General features: G+C 37.7%; 1 protein-coding gene across 1 annotated transcript; it reads right to left on the bottom strand.

Annotated features, from left to right (window-relative positions):
* Positions 1–699: 699 nt before the first annotated feature.
* esrrd (estrogen-related receptor delta) lies at positions 700–9,280 on the bottom strand. The gene is made up of 6 exons (XM_033632013.2): positions 9,133–9,280; positions 8,706–8,822; positions 7,586–7,693; positions 7,323–7,484; positions 6,466–6,738; positions 700–1,808 (listed from the first exon to the last, which is right to left on the bottom strand). Exons 1-6 carry the CDS (start codon positions 9,248–9,250, stop codon positions 1,570–1,572), a joined length of 1,017 nt encoding a protein of 338 aa, XP_033487904.1. The 5' UTR covers positions 9,251–9,280; the 3' UTR covers positions 700–1,569.
* Between the last annotated feature and the right edge of the window lie 5,239 nt (positions 9,281–14,519).

The raw sequence follows: 14,519 nt of genomic DNA, 5'->3' as shown, positions 1-14,519 counted from the left end.
TTTAATCAATTACTTAATGCTTACATTTATTTTAAATATTATTTTTGTTACATTCAATGGCATATTAATATATCTATCGAGTCATTTATTTGTTCTTGTATTTTTTAAATGTATTCATTTAAGTGTCCGGCAATCACAATGCATAAATAAATTAATTAAAACTAAATAATGAATGGAGGAATGAATACAAAGGAGAATAAATAAAACAGAAATATCAATTTGTCACATTTTATCAATTAAATTATGCCTACATTTATATTTGTTACATTTAATGTCATGTTCATTTATTTATTGAGTCATTTATTTTATTTATTTGAGGTGTCCCAAAATCACAAAACATAGATAAATTACTTTTAAATACATAATGCATAAATAAAATTAAAATAATAATAAAAAAACACATTATAGGGGTAATTAAATTGAAAAATAAATAAGCAGAGAAATGAATACAAAGGTAAATAAATACAGAAGCAAGTCTTTAGTTATTTTTTTTATTTATATGAGAGTCCAGAAATCACAATACATAGATACATTATTTAAAAAAATAATAATAAATGCAAAAATAAATAAATAAATTTAAAAATGAATAAAAAGTAAATAAAAGGGATGATTAAATTGGAAAGTAAATAAGCATTGAAATAAATACAGAAGTTATCAATTTATGTCACATTTTATCAATTAATGTCTGTGTTGATTTTTAATATTATATTTGTTACATTTAATGGCATATTAATTTAGTTAGTCATTTATTTATTTATTTTGGGTTTTGGCAGCTTCCATCCTCCAAAGTCAGGCAGTGGTGGAGGAAGTATTCAGATCCTTAACTGAAGTAAAAGCACTAATACCACACTGTCAAAATATTCCACTACAATTAAAGGTTGTGTATTTAGAGCGTAGACTGTATATAAACATCTTTATATAGCACACAGTTTATATATGTCTATGATTTAGAGTATTTAGCTTCATGCTGTCAGTGTTTTCCTGTTCTACATGATGGTTTTGGACTAATAGCACTGCTGCAATAATGTAAATGTGTCATTTTCCTACTGTAGATGTTTCAGGTTGTGCTAATTTTCACTCCTTTATATACTGTTGGGTAGTTTAATCGACAGCAACGCACCATATTCTATAAGATCATCATATGTTTGTAGCATGGGTGTCCTGTGAGAACCAGATATCTCTAAAAAGTCAGAAAAATGGTCTGTTGTCAGCTTTGTGACGACGACTTTTCCAGCTTATCCAAGAGGGTTTTTAAAGAGTTTATTTTAGCTTAAGAAGGAAGAAAATTTTCTCAACACACTGGGGAACACTTCATCCTTCAGTTTATCACAAACATTCAGGACCAGCACATCTGGAAATACATGGTTTTCACTGGACAGGAAGAGGATGAAAAACTGTCACCTGAAAAGTAACTAAAGTTGTCAGACAAATGTTATATTCATGTCTTCCACATGGATAGTCTCATAGTCTCAGTGTTCAGCTCAACATTTCAATAAAAGTCTGTGTCCTCATCATGATGATGATGATGATGATGATGATGAAGGTGGTCCTCAGAGTGATCACACATGTTCAGGCCTTGGCGTCGAGCATCTCCAGTAGCAGTTTGTGGAGGGGGACACAGCGGTGGCGGTGTAGCCGCAGGAAGGCCTGCACGGCTCGGTCGGCCGTCTGCCGCAGCAGGGGGAGGCTCATCAGCAGACGGCCTGTCCGGTGCTGCTCTCTGCGGGACGACTCGTACTCCTGCAGGGCCTCGTGGAGCCCGTCCTGGAACCTCTGGACCAAGTCTGGACAGTCGACCGGGTCGGCATCTGACAGATCAGAGAAGAAGACATCAGGACATTTACTCAAGTCCTGTACTGAGGAGCTACGATTAATCAATCAACAGAAAACTGATCTGCTACTATCAATTTTTTTTTATAGCTATAATGTACTTTTCTAAAATGCGAGAATTTGATGCTTCTTATGTTAAATATGAATGAAAACTAAATATATTTGGGTTTTAATAATCAAACAACATCAATAATCAGTTCATTAAATGACTCTAAAGTGTTTCTATTTTATGCTACTTTACACTTCTATTCTGCTTCATTTATCTCACCACTATAGTTGCTTTACAGACTAAGATTTTACATGAATACATATATTAACTTTATAAAATGCAATGCAATGTTAAATATTATGCAAACCCATGGAGGCCTGTTGCTGCCAGAAAATTAAATTTTAAAAACTAGTGTTAACTTAAGAATAACTCAAATAAAAACACTTGTGTGTTAAGTACAAATTTAAGACAAAACTTTAACTTAATGTAAGTCAAATTTTGACTTTTTTTTTTTTTTTTCAAATTTTAAGTCAAAGTCAAAATTAAAAGTGTTATAATAAGTCAAAATTTTGACTAAGTAAATCAGTACTGATACTAAAGCACAAATATGAGATATTAGGTCAAAATTATTATTACATTTTTAATAACTTTATACATAAAAATGTTCATTATTATTGTTTAATAATTTTGTCAAACATTTATTCAAAACATAAAAGATGTCTTCACAGGGCAAACTATAATTGTTTACTAATACTGTACCAAAGTAAACATTTAAAATGTTATTATAGCTGCATTACAAACATTTATTAAATGGTTAGAAACTGCTTATAAATGCTAAATAGGTGGATTTAAAGTGTGTTTCATTGTTCTGTATTGTAGTTTTGAGGTGAAGGTGTTTTATGATATTTATATAGTATTCCTGAAAATTATATAACAGAGTGCAGTCTGCTGTGAATGTTTTACCCCAATTATTTATTGAATAGTGTGTAATTTATTTATATTTTCTTGTGTTGTAAACATGTTTTAATATTATTTTTATGTTGTAGCTTACACATTTTCATTTCCACGGTGACTCAACTTCAAAATAAAAGACTAAGGGTGGGTACAACTGTTGGTCAAGTGGGAGTTAAAAAAAGGTCAAGGTCAGCCTGTGGGTGTCTGTACAGTGCACGCACAAACACACCCTGTGTCCTCCAGCAGACAGTTAACAGTTTATAGATCCAGAACCGAGTCTATCAATACACTTTATTGATCCGAGGCTCAGACAGTGGGAGACTGACCAGACTTCAGCTGGAGGTGTCCCATCATGCACTGCTTCAACAGGAGCGTTTTATGCAATCATACACTGCCAGTCAGATGTTATTGATCAGCTGTTAGCCTCAACAAAGTGCTTTATGTATCTTCTCCTTCTGTGTCATAGAGCTCAAGTGTTACCTTGAAATTACTCACACTGTAAAATAGTCCCCAACAAAAGCACTATTTCCTCCTGTTTGACACAAACTACAGTGAGCAGCTGTTTTGGGAGATTTTGGAAACATGAAATTATTTGTTAAAGCTTTACTTCTTCAGGAGGAACCAAAGGGCACGTGTAGAATAACACACACTCACTCCAAAGACGACCCCCTTCCCCAAAACGTTTTGGGGCTAATCAATACAGCGCTGCTTCAGCTCCCAGCCTCTGATCAATATCAATAAATACTCCTCTGGGATCAATAATTTCAGATCCCCCTCCATCCTCCCCCAAACTTCTCCTCTTTTTAAATTGTAAATCAATATGAGTATTCATGGTGCTGCTTCTGTTTTATGTTATTTCTGTGTCTGGGGCAGATCTGCAGTACAGGGGGGCATCAGGGGCATCTGCCACCCCACTGTGAGGTTTATCCCCTCTAGTATAAACAGACACTCCACAGGGAACTTTGAAGAAGGGACACTTAAGGGCAAATCTATTTGATAAAGCCACAAAATATGAAAATAGAAAAATCAAAGTAATTTTAGGAATATTTTAAAAATATTATGTTAAAGCTTAGTTACTTAGCCCTGTATGAAAGTATCAGTTCCAAGATATAAAAATACACTCACAGATATTCAAAACCCCTTAGTAAACCCTTACTCTAAGTAAAAGTATTACTAGCAAAATTTGTTTAAAGTATCAAAAGTAAAGTGCTCGTTATGCGAAATGGCCCCGCTCAGTGTTTTCTATATATATTACTGATGGGAGTAAAGAAGGAAGTATTATAAAGAGTGAGAGTGTGCATACAGAGACAGGTTGTGATTTGTCTGGATGGGTCAAACAAACACAGGACTTTGCATTGGGAGATGGGTGTTTGTGTCCCATGTGAAACCAAATGTACTTTGACTTATTTTAGGATACGTCAGACAACATGATTTGTTTTCTAACCTAACCTACGCATCTTAACTTGTCTAAATCTAACTTGTGTAACTTTACTTGCCTAAACCTAACCTATATGACTTTACTTTCCTAAATTTAACCTGCTACATAACCTTACTTTCGTAATCCTAACCTATGTAACTTTCATTGCCTTAATCTGACCAATATAATTTAACTTTCTTTAACCTAACCTATGTAAATATACTTGCCAAAACCTAACCTACGCAACCTTACTTACCTAAAACTAACTAACTAACTACGTAACTTTACTTGCCTAAATTTAACGATGTAACCTTACTTGGCAAAGCCTAACCTATGTAATTGTACTTTTCTAAACCTGACCTATGTAACTTTGCTTGCCTTAACCAAATCTATGCAGCTTTATTTTTCTTAACCTAAACTACGTGACTTAACTTTCCTAAATTTAACCATGTAACCTTACTTGCCAAAACCGAACCTCCACAATTTTACTTTTCTAAACCTAACCTTCGCAACTTGACTTGCCTAAACCTAACCTACATAATGTTTTCTAAACCCTCGCTACATAACTTTGCTTGCCTAAACCTAACCTATGTTACTTTGCTCTCCTTAACCTTTTCTACGCAACGCAACTTTACTTTAAGTACATAACATGACAAAACCATTTGTGGGGCATAATACAAACTGTTGTATGAGGATACAAGTGTTTTTTAAAGAGATCAGATGTTTTTACTAGGGATGTCCCGATCCGATATTCGGATCGGTATCGGCCGCCGATATTAGCAAAAAACGGGCATCGGCATCGGATCGGACTGCATGGAAAAATGCCGATCCATGAACTCCGATCCAGTTTTTCACGGAGTCTGTGCCAGGTTTTCCGGCTAGCCCAGCGCTCCGCTATTCAAGCAGTCCATTGCAGTGATCCGCTCCAGCTCTTACTATCAATCCACCAGGCCAGCATGCAGAAGGCAGATACACAGAGGGTAGGAAGAGTAGCGGTCAATTTAGTTAACTGACTATTTGTTTTCTGCTCTGGTTTTTTGAGAGTGATATTTTTATTTGGTTTACACTCTTACTGTTTAAGTAAAGAGCACTGATGGCATTGTTTTGGGCACAATTAGTGAAACTGGAGCCATGGATGGACTACAAAAACACTACTAAAATAACTGACAAGGAAAGGCTGCATTGTTTGTTAAATGCCAACAATGTCTTGTGGTGTTAATCTTTTTTTTTATTTATTAGGGGAGCAAAGCACAAGTGTGTGGAGTCTTGCTGCTATTTTAATTTCATTGTTAGACATTTTAAAGATTTCTTGTGTTGATTCATTTTCTATTTATTAAGGGGCCAAAGCAGCCAAAGCAAACCAGCTATATTTTTTATTTAATGTTAATGCTCAAGTTTAAAGTTTGTTTATTTAACCCTGTTAACATTAAACAGGTCAGTTTCTCATACCAACTGTTGTGGATCATTCTAACTAACCTGATTAAGTAGTTGTTCTTTGCTTGATCAAACCTTTTCTAACATGACTGACAGCAAAATAAGTGTAAATGTATAATACGCGCTTGGATCGGATCGGTATCGGTATCCAAAAAACTCATCGGTATCGGTATCGGCCAAAACTCAAGGCTGTAATATCGGTATCGGATCGGAAGTGAAAATGCTGGATCGGGACATCCCTAGTTTTTACATGTAAAATCTTTACCTGAGAAGTAACTACAGCTGTCAGACAAATGTAAAGGTGTAAGAAGTACAATATTTACCTTAAACCTACTTAAAAATACTATATCTATAGATATTTCAACAACTGACAAATCATAGACATCTGAAATGTGACCAAAAGGTTGGAAACGACTGATTTAATCTTTATGAATAAGCAGGATTTTATAAATATGTATACTTTTTTAAAAAAAAAAAAAAAAATCTTAAAAGTAATGTAATACCACAGTTTAAAAATACTTCAAAAGTCCTGCATCCAAAAAGTTACTTAACAGTACAGAAATATCAGGTATCATATTATTATCATATATTATGATTATAATTGCATTAATATGTTCATCACTTTAATGTTGCTGCCACTAATGTGGCAATCATATTAATTATTTTATATACTGATAGGTAGTTTAATGTAATGCAGTAAAAAGTACAACACTTCCTTCTGAGATGTAGTGGAGTAGAAGTAGGCTATAGTGTCATGAAAAGAAAGTGCTAGTAGTTAAGTATATACTTATATATACATATATATATATATATATATATTGTCTTTTAAATGCTTCAGTACCAGAGTTAGCGAGTGCCATGGCCTTCAGGGTCACCACCTCCTCTGGGCTCAGGTTCATCGCCTGGTATTTTGCCGTCAGGTGACGCAGTGCCTCGTACAGGTCAGCCAATCCCGCGGCTTGACACTGAGCCTCATCCAGCCGCAGGTTACCAGCGAACACAAGCTCCTCCCCTGCTGCACCCTGTGACCGCCAGGCCACGCCCACAAGCAGCGCCTCCATCCAACCACTCTGCAGCAGTGACATCTGGTCGACCAATGAAAGCCCAGAGAAACCTGAGAGGGGCAAAGCAGAGCAAGTGTTATTCAGGTGTGTCAGGCAGTATGGAGGATAACCAAGTCATACATAAAATTTATCTTGTAAATGTGAGATAGGATTTTCTAAGTAAAGTGAAGGGTGTGGTAACTTCCAGGAAAAATCTTGTAATTTAAAAAATATCTTGTAACCGCAAGAAAATGTTTTTGTTTTTTTGAAAATTGTAAATCAAACAAAAAATCTTGTGAGACAGGATCTTGTAATTAAAAGAAAAGGTCTCCAAATTAAAAAAAAAAAAAATCCCCGAAATGCAAGACAAGATTTCATAACTTCCAAGTGAAAAAAGTAACTGAAAGAACATATTTCGTGATGAGAGACAAGATTTTGTACTTTAAAGAAAATTTGTCAAAATTACAATAAAATTTTTCTTGATCTTGTGATTAAAAAACTAATTTTGTAAATTAAATAAATATCTCATAACTGAGATGTCATAACTATAAGATATAATTGTGCACACAGAAGAAATTGCTACGAGCTCTTAACTGAGCACGTAGCGCTGTGTGAAAAGTTTTTAGGAGATCCTTTGTGTGATTTGAATGTGTACCTGGGATCTGTTTGGCCCAGCCAATCAGAACCAGCAGCTCCCGGTTCAGGAGGTCACAGAGGGTCAGCAGGGTCCGCAGGCTGCTGTCATTGGTGGAATCGTCCAGATTGGCAGCCGGTGGGGCGGGCTCTGTCAGCAGCAAATGGGAAATCACCTTGTTTCCTAAAAGAAAGGCAATAATAATTAAAGATCGTACTCATGCAACGGTTTAATTTAATGCACACTTTTAGTTCTTTATGTTAGAGCGTCTCATGTGAACTCACTGCTGCTGACAGGATGACTGTACGGCGCTCTGCTGTATAAACTCAGTCCAGACTCCACCCGCCTCTTGTACTTCTGCCGTCCTCCTCTCACTCGGTCCATACGAACTCCTGCAGCAGAGAAAGGACGTTACAGTCAGAATCTGTTCAGTGAAGGAGACACAAAATGACTACGAATGATGCAGCTATGACTTCAAAGAGTGTTTCTTTGGACTATAAGTCAAACATTAACACTGCAGCACCAAGAGCGCATCTTTGAAGTCATTTTCATTGAGGTCTTTCAGGCTGCTCATGCACTGTTCATACATGTACCTATGAAAAGTAATGCACCCAAATTAGATAACAACCCATGTAATCAGCCAGTAATTTATAACCGACATGAGAGAGCTGCGATGTGCGCTGACGGGGGTAAAGATGGAAGGAGAGTTAAAGTCTGCATGAGGATGTAGGTGGGGGTCAAACAAACACAGGTCTTTCCCCCCAGAAGACCAATGTTTTTTTACCGTCTTCAATTTCCTAAACTTAATCTACTTAACTTTACATTGACGCCTCTTTTCCACTTATGTACAGTATGTGACTGGTGTCTGTATATCCATAAATATACGGATGATGCCTCTAGTGTCCAAGGCAGGGAAGTGCATTTCCTTACGGATGGATAGAAACCTGATAGAAACTACCTGTAGCCATGGGGGAGAGGCTAATTTTGTCCATGTTTTGCCATCCAGTAGTTTGGAAAATGCGCTTGGAACATTACCCGGACAAAAACAGGACAAATACTGTATGGCAGCAAATGAGTGAAGATATCGGCCTGCCAAGTATGCTGCAGGTTTTGTGAAATTCTCATTAAAAAGACGTATGAATGGCTGGGAGGAGCATAATGATAATCTGACTGTATATAATGTAAACCTTGTGGTCACTGTGAGCATCTTTGTGGTTGTTTAGAGGCGCTGAAGTCGTGACAAGTCTCTAAGTGATTGTTTTGCATCTCTTTGTGATTGTCTGTGACCTGTAAACTGAGTTCTGCGACTTTCCAACAAGACAGTTTAACAGTCTCTACAAACAGAGGCTCATCAACACTGCAAAGACGCATGGGTAATCACTATGACAAACTCAGGGGACGTACCCTCCCTCATCATCCCAGCCTGGAGACATTTCTGGAAGCGGCAGGCCTGACAGGCTTTCCTCCTCCGCTTGGTGATCTCACACTCGTTCATCACGGGACAGCTGTACTCGATGTTACCTAGGTAACCACAAACAGGAAGTACATACAGGAGGGTAAATAACATCACATCAGTGACACAGCTGACTACAGTGTTCATACTGAGCGTGCAAAGATACAACAATAAGTGACACAAATAAACATGTTTTTTGGATATTAAGATTATATTTCTTCCTACTTGTTTTTATATCCGTGTGTCTGTTCCCTCCATCTGTGTCATCATCAACAGAATTTCTGCTTCACACACTAATCAATGCACTGAGCGCTGCTTTATTGATCAGCTCTGCCTATTAATTCCCATATTGATCAAACCACACACTGTGGTTCTCACCTTGTATGGTCCTCTTGAAGAAAGCTTTGCAGGCCTCGCAGGACGCCACGCCATAGTGATACCCAGAGGCAAAGTCGCCGCACACCAGACAGAGCCTCTTGGGCCCCACAGCACCCATCGATGACAGGTAGTCTCCCCTCAGGATGGAGTCCACCTGCGGAGAGACAACACACTCAAATCTCTGCTGCTTTCCTTTAAATACTATCTGAGTGCGGCTCATTGGTTTCTACTGAAGACTTAAATTTTTAACAAATACATCGTTTTGTCAGTAATTTCATAAAATGTATTTTTTTAAAACGGAGAAATAGTGAATTTGTTGGGGACTATTTTCAGCAGCGGATCAATCCACATTTGGTGCTCCTGTGAGTATTTGTGTCAGCAAGATGGTGTATGTGGGGTTGAATCAAAATAACCTGCAGTGTGTGTTCACAGTGTGGCTCATTGACACAAATGGACACAATAAAAATGTTCTTCACCTGTGCTGAAAATGAATTGGTCTGCGACACTGAAAAACACACCGAAGTCCCCGACACCACAGCGCTGCCTCTGACGCTTCCTCCACTGGAACTGGATCCTGTTGGGGAGTTGGGCTCTGCTGCTCCACAGAGGGGGCTGTAGGAGGAGGAGGAGGAGGAGGAGGAGGAGGAGGCCGGGCTGGGGAGGAGGAAGGCTCGGTGTGAGGGGCTGAGAGCGGGTGTGGTGTCCAGGGGGAAGGAGGGACTGAGGGGGGAGGAATGGAGGAACGAGGCCGGAGACCGAGCTTCATCAGCAGGACAGGAGGAGGAAGAGGAGGAGGAAGAGGAATCCAAGAGGCTGAGGAGGAAGACAACAGTAAGAATAAACAACCGGAGCTCAGCAGCAGTAGTGATGGAGAAAAAAAACACCAAAGAGAGGTTATACTCATAACATTGAATAAAAATAAAATAATCAATCATTTTCAGAATTCTTCACATGTTGGTAAAACCTTCAGCACATAAGTTAATTCAGTCGCCAAAAAGGTTGGCATTGTCCGTTTCTGCAAACCACGGATTCTTTACATTTGTACATTATTTTGTAGCAGTTACGTTGAAACTTTACATTTCTCAACAACGCTGTGGTTAAGGTGTGGTTAGGTTTAAGCACAAAAACAGACTGGTTAGGGTTAGAAAAGATCATGTTTTAGCTTAAAACACCCATGTTTGGTGGTTCAAATGCCCCTCTGAAACAGCCAATGTGTCGGTATAAAAAATATACATATTAAAAAAAAACAGGTTCAGTAAGAAACACAACAAAACAAAATGCCACTGGTAACACAGTAATATGTAACACCAAGGTTCAGTAGTAAAAACACCCAGGTTTGGTGTCACAAATGCCATTGAAATATTCTGCGAACGTTGTCCAAAAACAACCAGTTTTGTCATTTGTTGGTCTCGAGCAGCGGTCTGCAGCGTAGTAGGTGTCTCGCCAAGGTGTCAAAAAACAAAACAAAAGGTATCTACTTCACCAAAATTTAATTAACCCTTCAAAGTCTCCTATTAAATCATGTGTTCACCTGGGAGGATGTCTGGTCTGTAAGTTAAAGCTGCTCTGTGGAGGTTTTGACCACTAGTGGCGCTGTAGAGTTTTTATGAGTGTTTGCTTTTGTTCTGTTGTTGTTCCTTTGAACTATGTAGTAATACCACCATGTAGAAATACTCAGTTAAAGTAAAAGTCCTGCATTCAAAATCTTACTCAATTAAAGTAAAAACAGTGAATTAGTGGGGTTAACCTGCTCATATCAGGGAATTAAACTGGTACTACAATTAAAACTAGTAGTGAATACTTTACATACAGTACTAAAACTAGTGTTGGCACTACAGCTGCTATACTGCTGTACTGCTATACAAATGCAGGTCCATTTACAGTGTGACAGCTAATTAGATTAAAGATTAAATCTGCTAATAACAGCAAACTAAAGAAAACATGTTAAAGTAAAAGTTATTGAGAAACGTATTTAATGTTCTGTTGATGTTTTTTTTTCATCATTCAGTGTTTAAGTTTTATATTTTTTCTTTATTTCATCTATAAGAAGTTTTTATTTGAATGTTATTTTCCAGTGAAGTTTACTGTTATAATTAATGTAATTGTTTTTAATAGGTTTAGTTTTTCAGCTGTTTAATGTCGCCACAGTACACAAAATAAGTACACAAATATTTCCTTATATTATAAAACAAATTACAGCTGATTCATCCTCATCATCTTTTTCAACTTCTTCAACTCCAAAAATTCATCATCAGTCTAAGATAACTAGCACAAAAGTATATTTTTAAAACCGCCTCTAATGTCATAGTACAACTTAGTGGTACTGCAGTTGCAGGAAAAAATATTTATAACTTCATCTTAAAGTGTTTAGAGGAGCAGAAGATGTAGAAAAACCCACCGCTGTGAGCTGATGAAGTGACAGTCGTCTGTCAGACAGAAATCCTTCAGCTCCATCCTGAACCTGATCCCAGATCAGCTTCAACAAACAAACTGACAAATCCAGCACACAACAGTAAAGTAAAAACCTGCTGCTGTGGTGCGTTCACACAAACTCAGTGAAAGAAGGTTTTCTGATGATGCTTTTAGGTCCAATTAAAAAAGTGGGAGATAGTAAGAAAAGTTCTCCTGAACTCTGACCTTGTGTTTCCTGCAGAGAGGAGGGAAATATGGACACAGATAGACATCTGAGGACTCAGAGGTGTCTGCAGGGTTATTTATCTGTCCTATCTGAAGAGGGCGGGGCCTAGAGGATCAGCCAATCAGCGTGCAGCATCTCCAGTCTGAACAGGGGACTTCTTCTATCATCTCTATTGATTTGACAGATGTAGGCCACGGCAACCTGAAGCTCCTCTCTGCTCATGTCGACCTGCAGCTTGAAAACATTTCATATTATTATCAATAATAAAAAACAACAGATCAAAAGCATTTCATCAGGTCAAGTTGACTGATAGGCCCATTGTTATACAGAAAAAAATGAAACCTTAAAGTTTAATTAGTTTTACAAAACATCAGTATCACAGCTGAGGACACTGACGTCCCACGTGTTGTTTCTAAGAAACTTTTAGTAGTAAGAAGTAATATTTTCTTTTACATTTTATTTGACATATTTTCATGTATTTTACATATTTTTTCATCTATTTCTACATATTTTTATTATAATTTACATGTTTTATTTGTTTTCCTTTTTATATTATGAACATTTTAAAATGTATTTTACATATCTTTATATATCTTAAATATTTTTCATGTATTTTTCTTTCTTCTTTCACTGGGAATTTTTCTATTTTTCAATTTAGGATTCTTGACTTTGTCAGTACTTGTTTTTCTTTTTCCTGTCTGCACTATATTTATTGCATTATTATTACTGCAACAAAACACCACAAGGCAACATCTAATATTAATAGCAATAATAATAATTATTATTATAATTATTATTTGAAGTTACAAAGTGTTTTGCATGGTTGAACATGGACTTAAAACAATGCAGGATTGCACACAACCAAACACAACCAAAAAACAAAACAAAAAAAGGAAACCCCAACAATAAAGATAAATGCCACCAAACGAAACAGATAAGCAAAGTTTGCAACCAACTGCCCTGAAGATGCACTGAGGAAAATAAAATCAAACAAATATATGTATGTGGAAACCTATGATAAATTAAACCTGGTCCTAAAAAGAAGATGTATAAAAAAGTCATCTTGCTCGACCAACAGTCCAAAAGCCAAAGATGTTCATTTCTGTAGATGACTAATCATTTAATTGACTCCTGCATCCTCAAACATCCTGTCTTTTTTTGTTCTTCATGGTTTTTGTTGATGAAATAAACACTTCCAAACTCTTTGGTGTGTGTGTGTGTGTGTGTGTGTGTGTGTTTACAGCAAACAAAGAAGAGCTGAGTAAACAGCAGAGATGTGCTGACGTCACGAGGCTGAATCAGAATCCTTCAGTAGTGATTGGTCACTGACACCTATCATTCAACTGATTTATAAATAAGTAGGAAATTTTACTCAGTGGCTTACCAGAGAGTCAGTTATTTATTCAAATCATTTATTTCAAGCAAAAACACTGAGAACACTCTCTGGTTTCTCCGATGTGTGACGGCTCCTCGAGGCCTCAAGACCAGTTTCCTGCTCTGGGGAGTGTTTCATTAGGAGTGATGGAAGTAAGGTCGTCAAATACCGCCACTTTGTCAGGTGTTGTCAGTTTGTAACACAGCCAGGTGGAACCTTTCACAGTGTTATGATACACCACTGGTTGGACCTGACAGCACCAGTCTCGGCAATATGATACACGGACGGCAGCATCAGCGTCAGTTGCAGCGGTATGATATGCGGATTGACGGCATCAATTTGAAATGCTGCTAGTAGCGACGTAACATGAGGAGCTGGAAAGTCGCTATAGGGTGGTTGGGAGAGGTGGTGGATGGGTCCAACAAACCCTGGACTTTCACCCAAGAGCCTGCCGTTAACTTCCTGTATGAATGCTGTCTCGCCTCGTGTCACACCATCCACCATCCCCTTGAGTTTGGCTACGTCCATTATTTTTAGACATGTTGTAATGAATATGATGTAGAAACTTTTTTGTGTTTGTTTGAACGTGCCTGGCATTATTATCTCCATCAGATCTGACTACTGGCTAACCAAAAGGTAAGCAGGTGACCAGCGTAGCAGGCACAGGTAACAGAGCATGTTTCCCACAAGACGACGCCCTGTCCAACACGCCATGCAACAAGTCCTCCAACCTATCTGACCATATAGATCATATGGTAGTTGGTCCTCTGCCTTAAGCACCTCCAGAAGGACATCAAACTGTTTTACAAATATCTTAAAATATGTCTGGAACCAGCCGTGGTAGCACTTTAGCTCCTGTACGTTGAGAAGATCATCATCACTGGATGCTGAATTCATTATTTTTTTTCTCAAGAATGAGCCGATGCAAATCTATCAGGCCCAGGGGAAGTGCGGCGGGCTCTGAAGAAATTTTTGTAGTGGCCAAACAGTCTAATTACGCGGTCACGTGATGCCCTGCGGCCCAAAAAACACACTTTTTCCCATTGACTTAAATTGGGAAAGATACATCTGCAAATCAGTGGATACATTTTTTTGAGCATCACAGCCCCAGCAAAATGACTAGTTTCACTATTAGGATTTAATCCATTTGTTCTGAAAACATTTCAAAAATCTTGAAGAGCCGGAAGATTAATTAATTTTATTCCCAGTCAAGTTAGCAGAGCGCTAAACCAAAAGTTAGCCGCTCTGCCGGAGGGAGTAAGATGATCAGCTGCACTCGCTTGCACTCTCTAGTGCGCCTGCTCAATGGGCCACATAATGCGGAAGCAGTGCCGATCATCCAGGGAATTCTGAACACAGCAGCTGAACCATTTT

The sequence above is a fragment of the Epinephelus lanceolatus genome, chromosome 4, assembly GCF_041903045.1.
Source record: "Epinephelus lanceolatus isolate andai-2023 chromosome 4, ASM4190304v1, whole genome shotgun sequence".
NCBI lineage: Eukaryota > Metazoa > Chordata > Actinopteri > Perciformes > Serranidae > Epinephelus > Epinephelus lanceolatus.
This window is presented reverse-complemented; position numbering and strand designations above follow the sequence as displayed.

Excerpts from the sequence above, each read along its gene's own strand:
- esrrd (XM_033632013.2), bottom strand. The coding sequence starts at position 9,250 with ATGGGTGCTGTGGGGCCCAAGAGGCTCTGTCTGGTGTGCGGCGACTTT. Across the intron at positions 7,485-7,585 it reads CAGTCATCCTGTCAGCAGCA|GAAACAAGGTGATTTCCCAT; the intron begins GTGAGTTCACAT and ends CCTTTCTTTTAG. Across the intron at positions 6,739-7,322 it reads CTGGGCCAAACAGATCCCAG|GTTTCTCTGGGCTTTCATTG; the intron begins GTACACATTCAA and ends TGCCCCTCTCAG.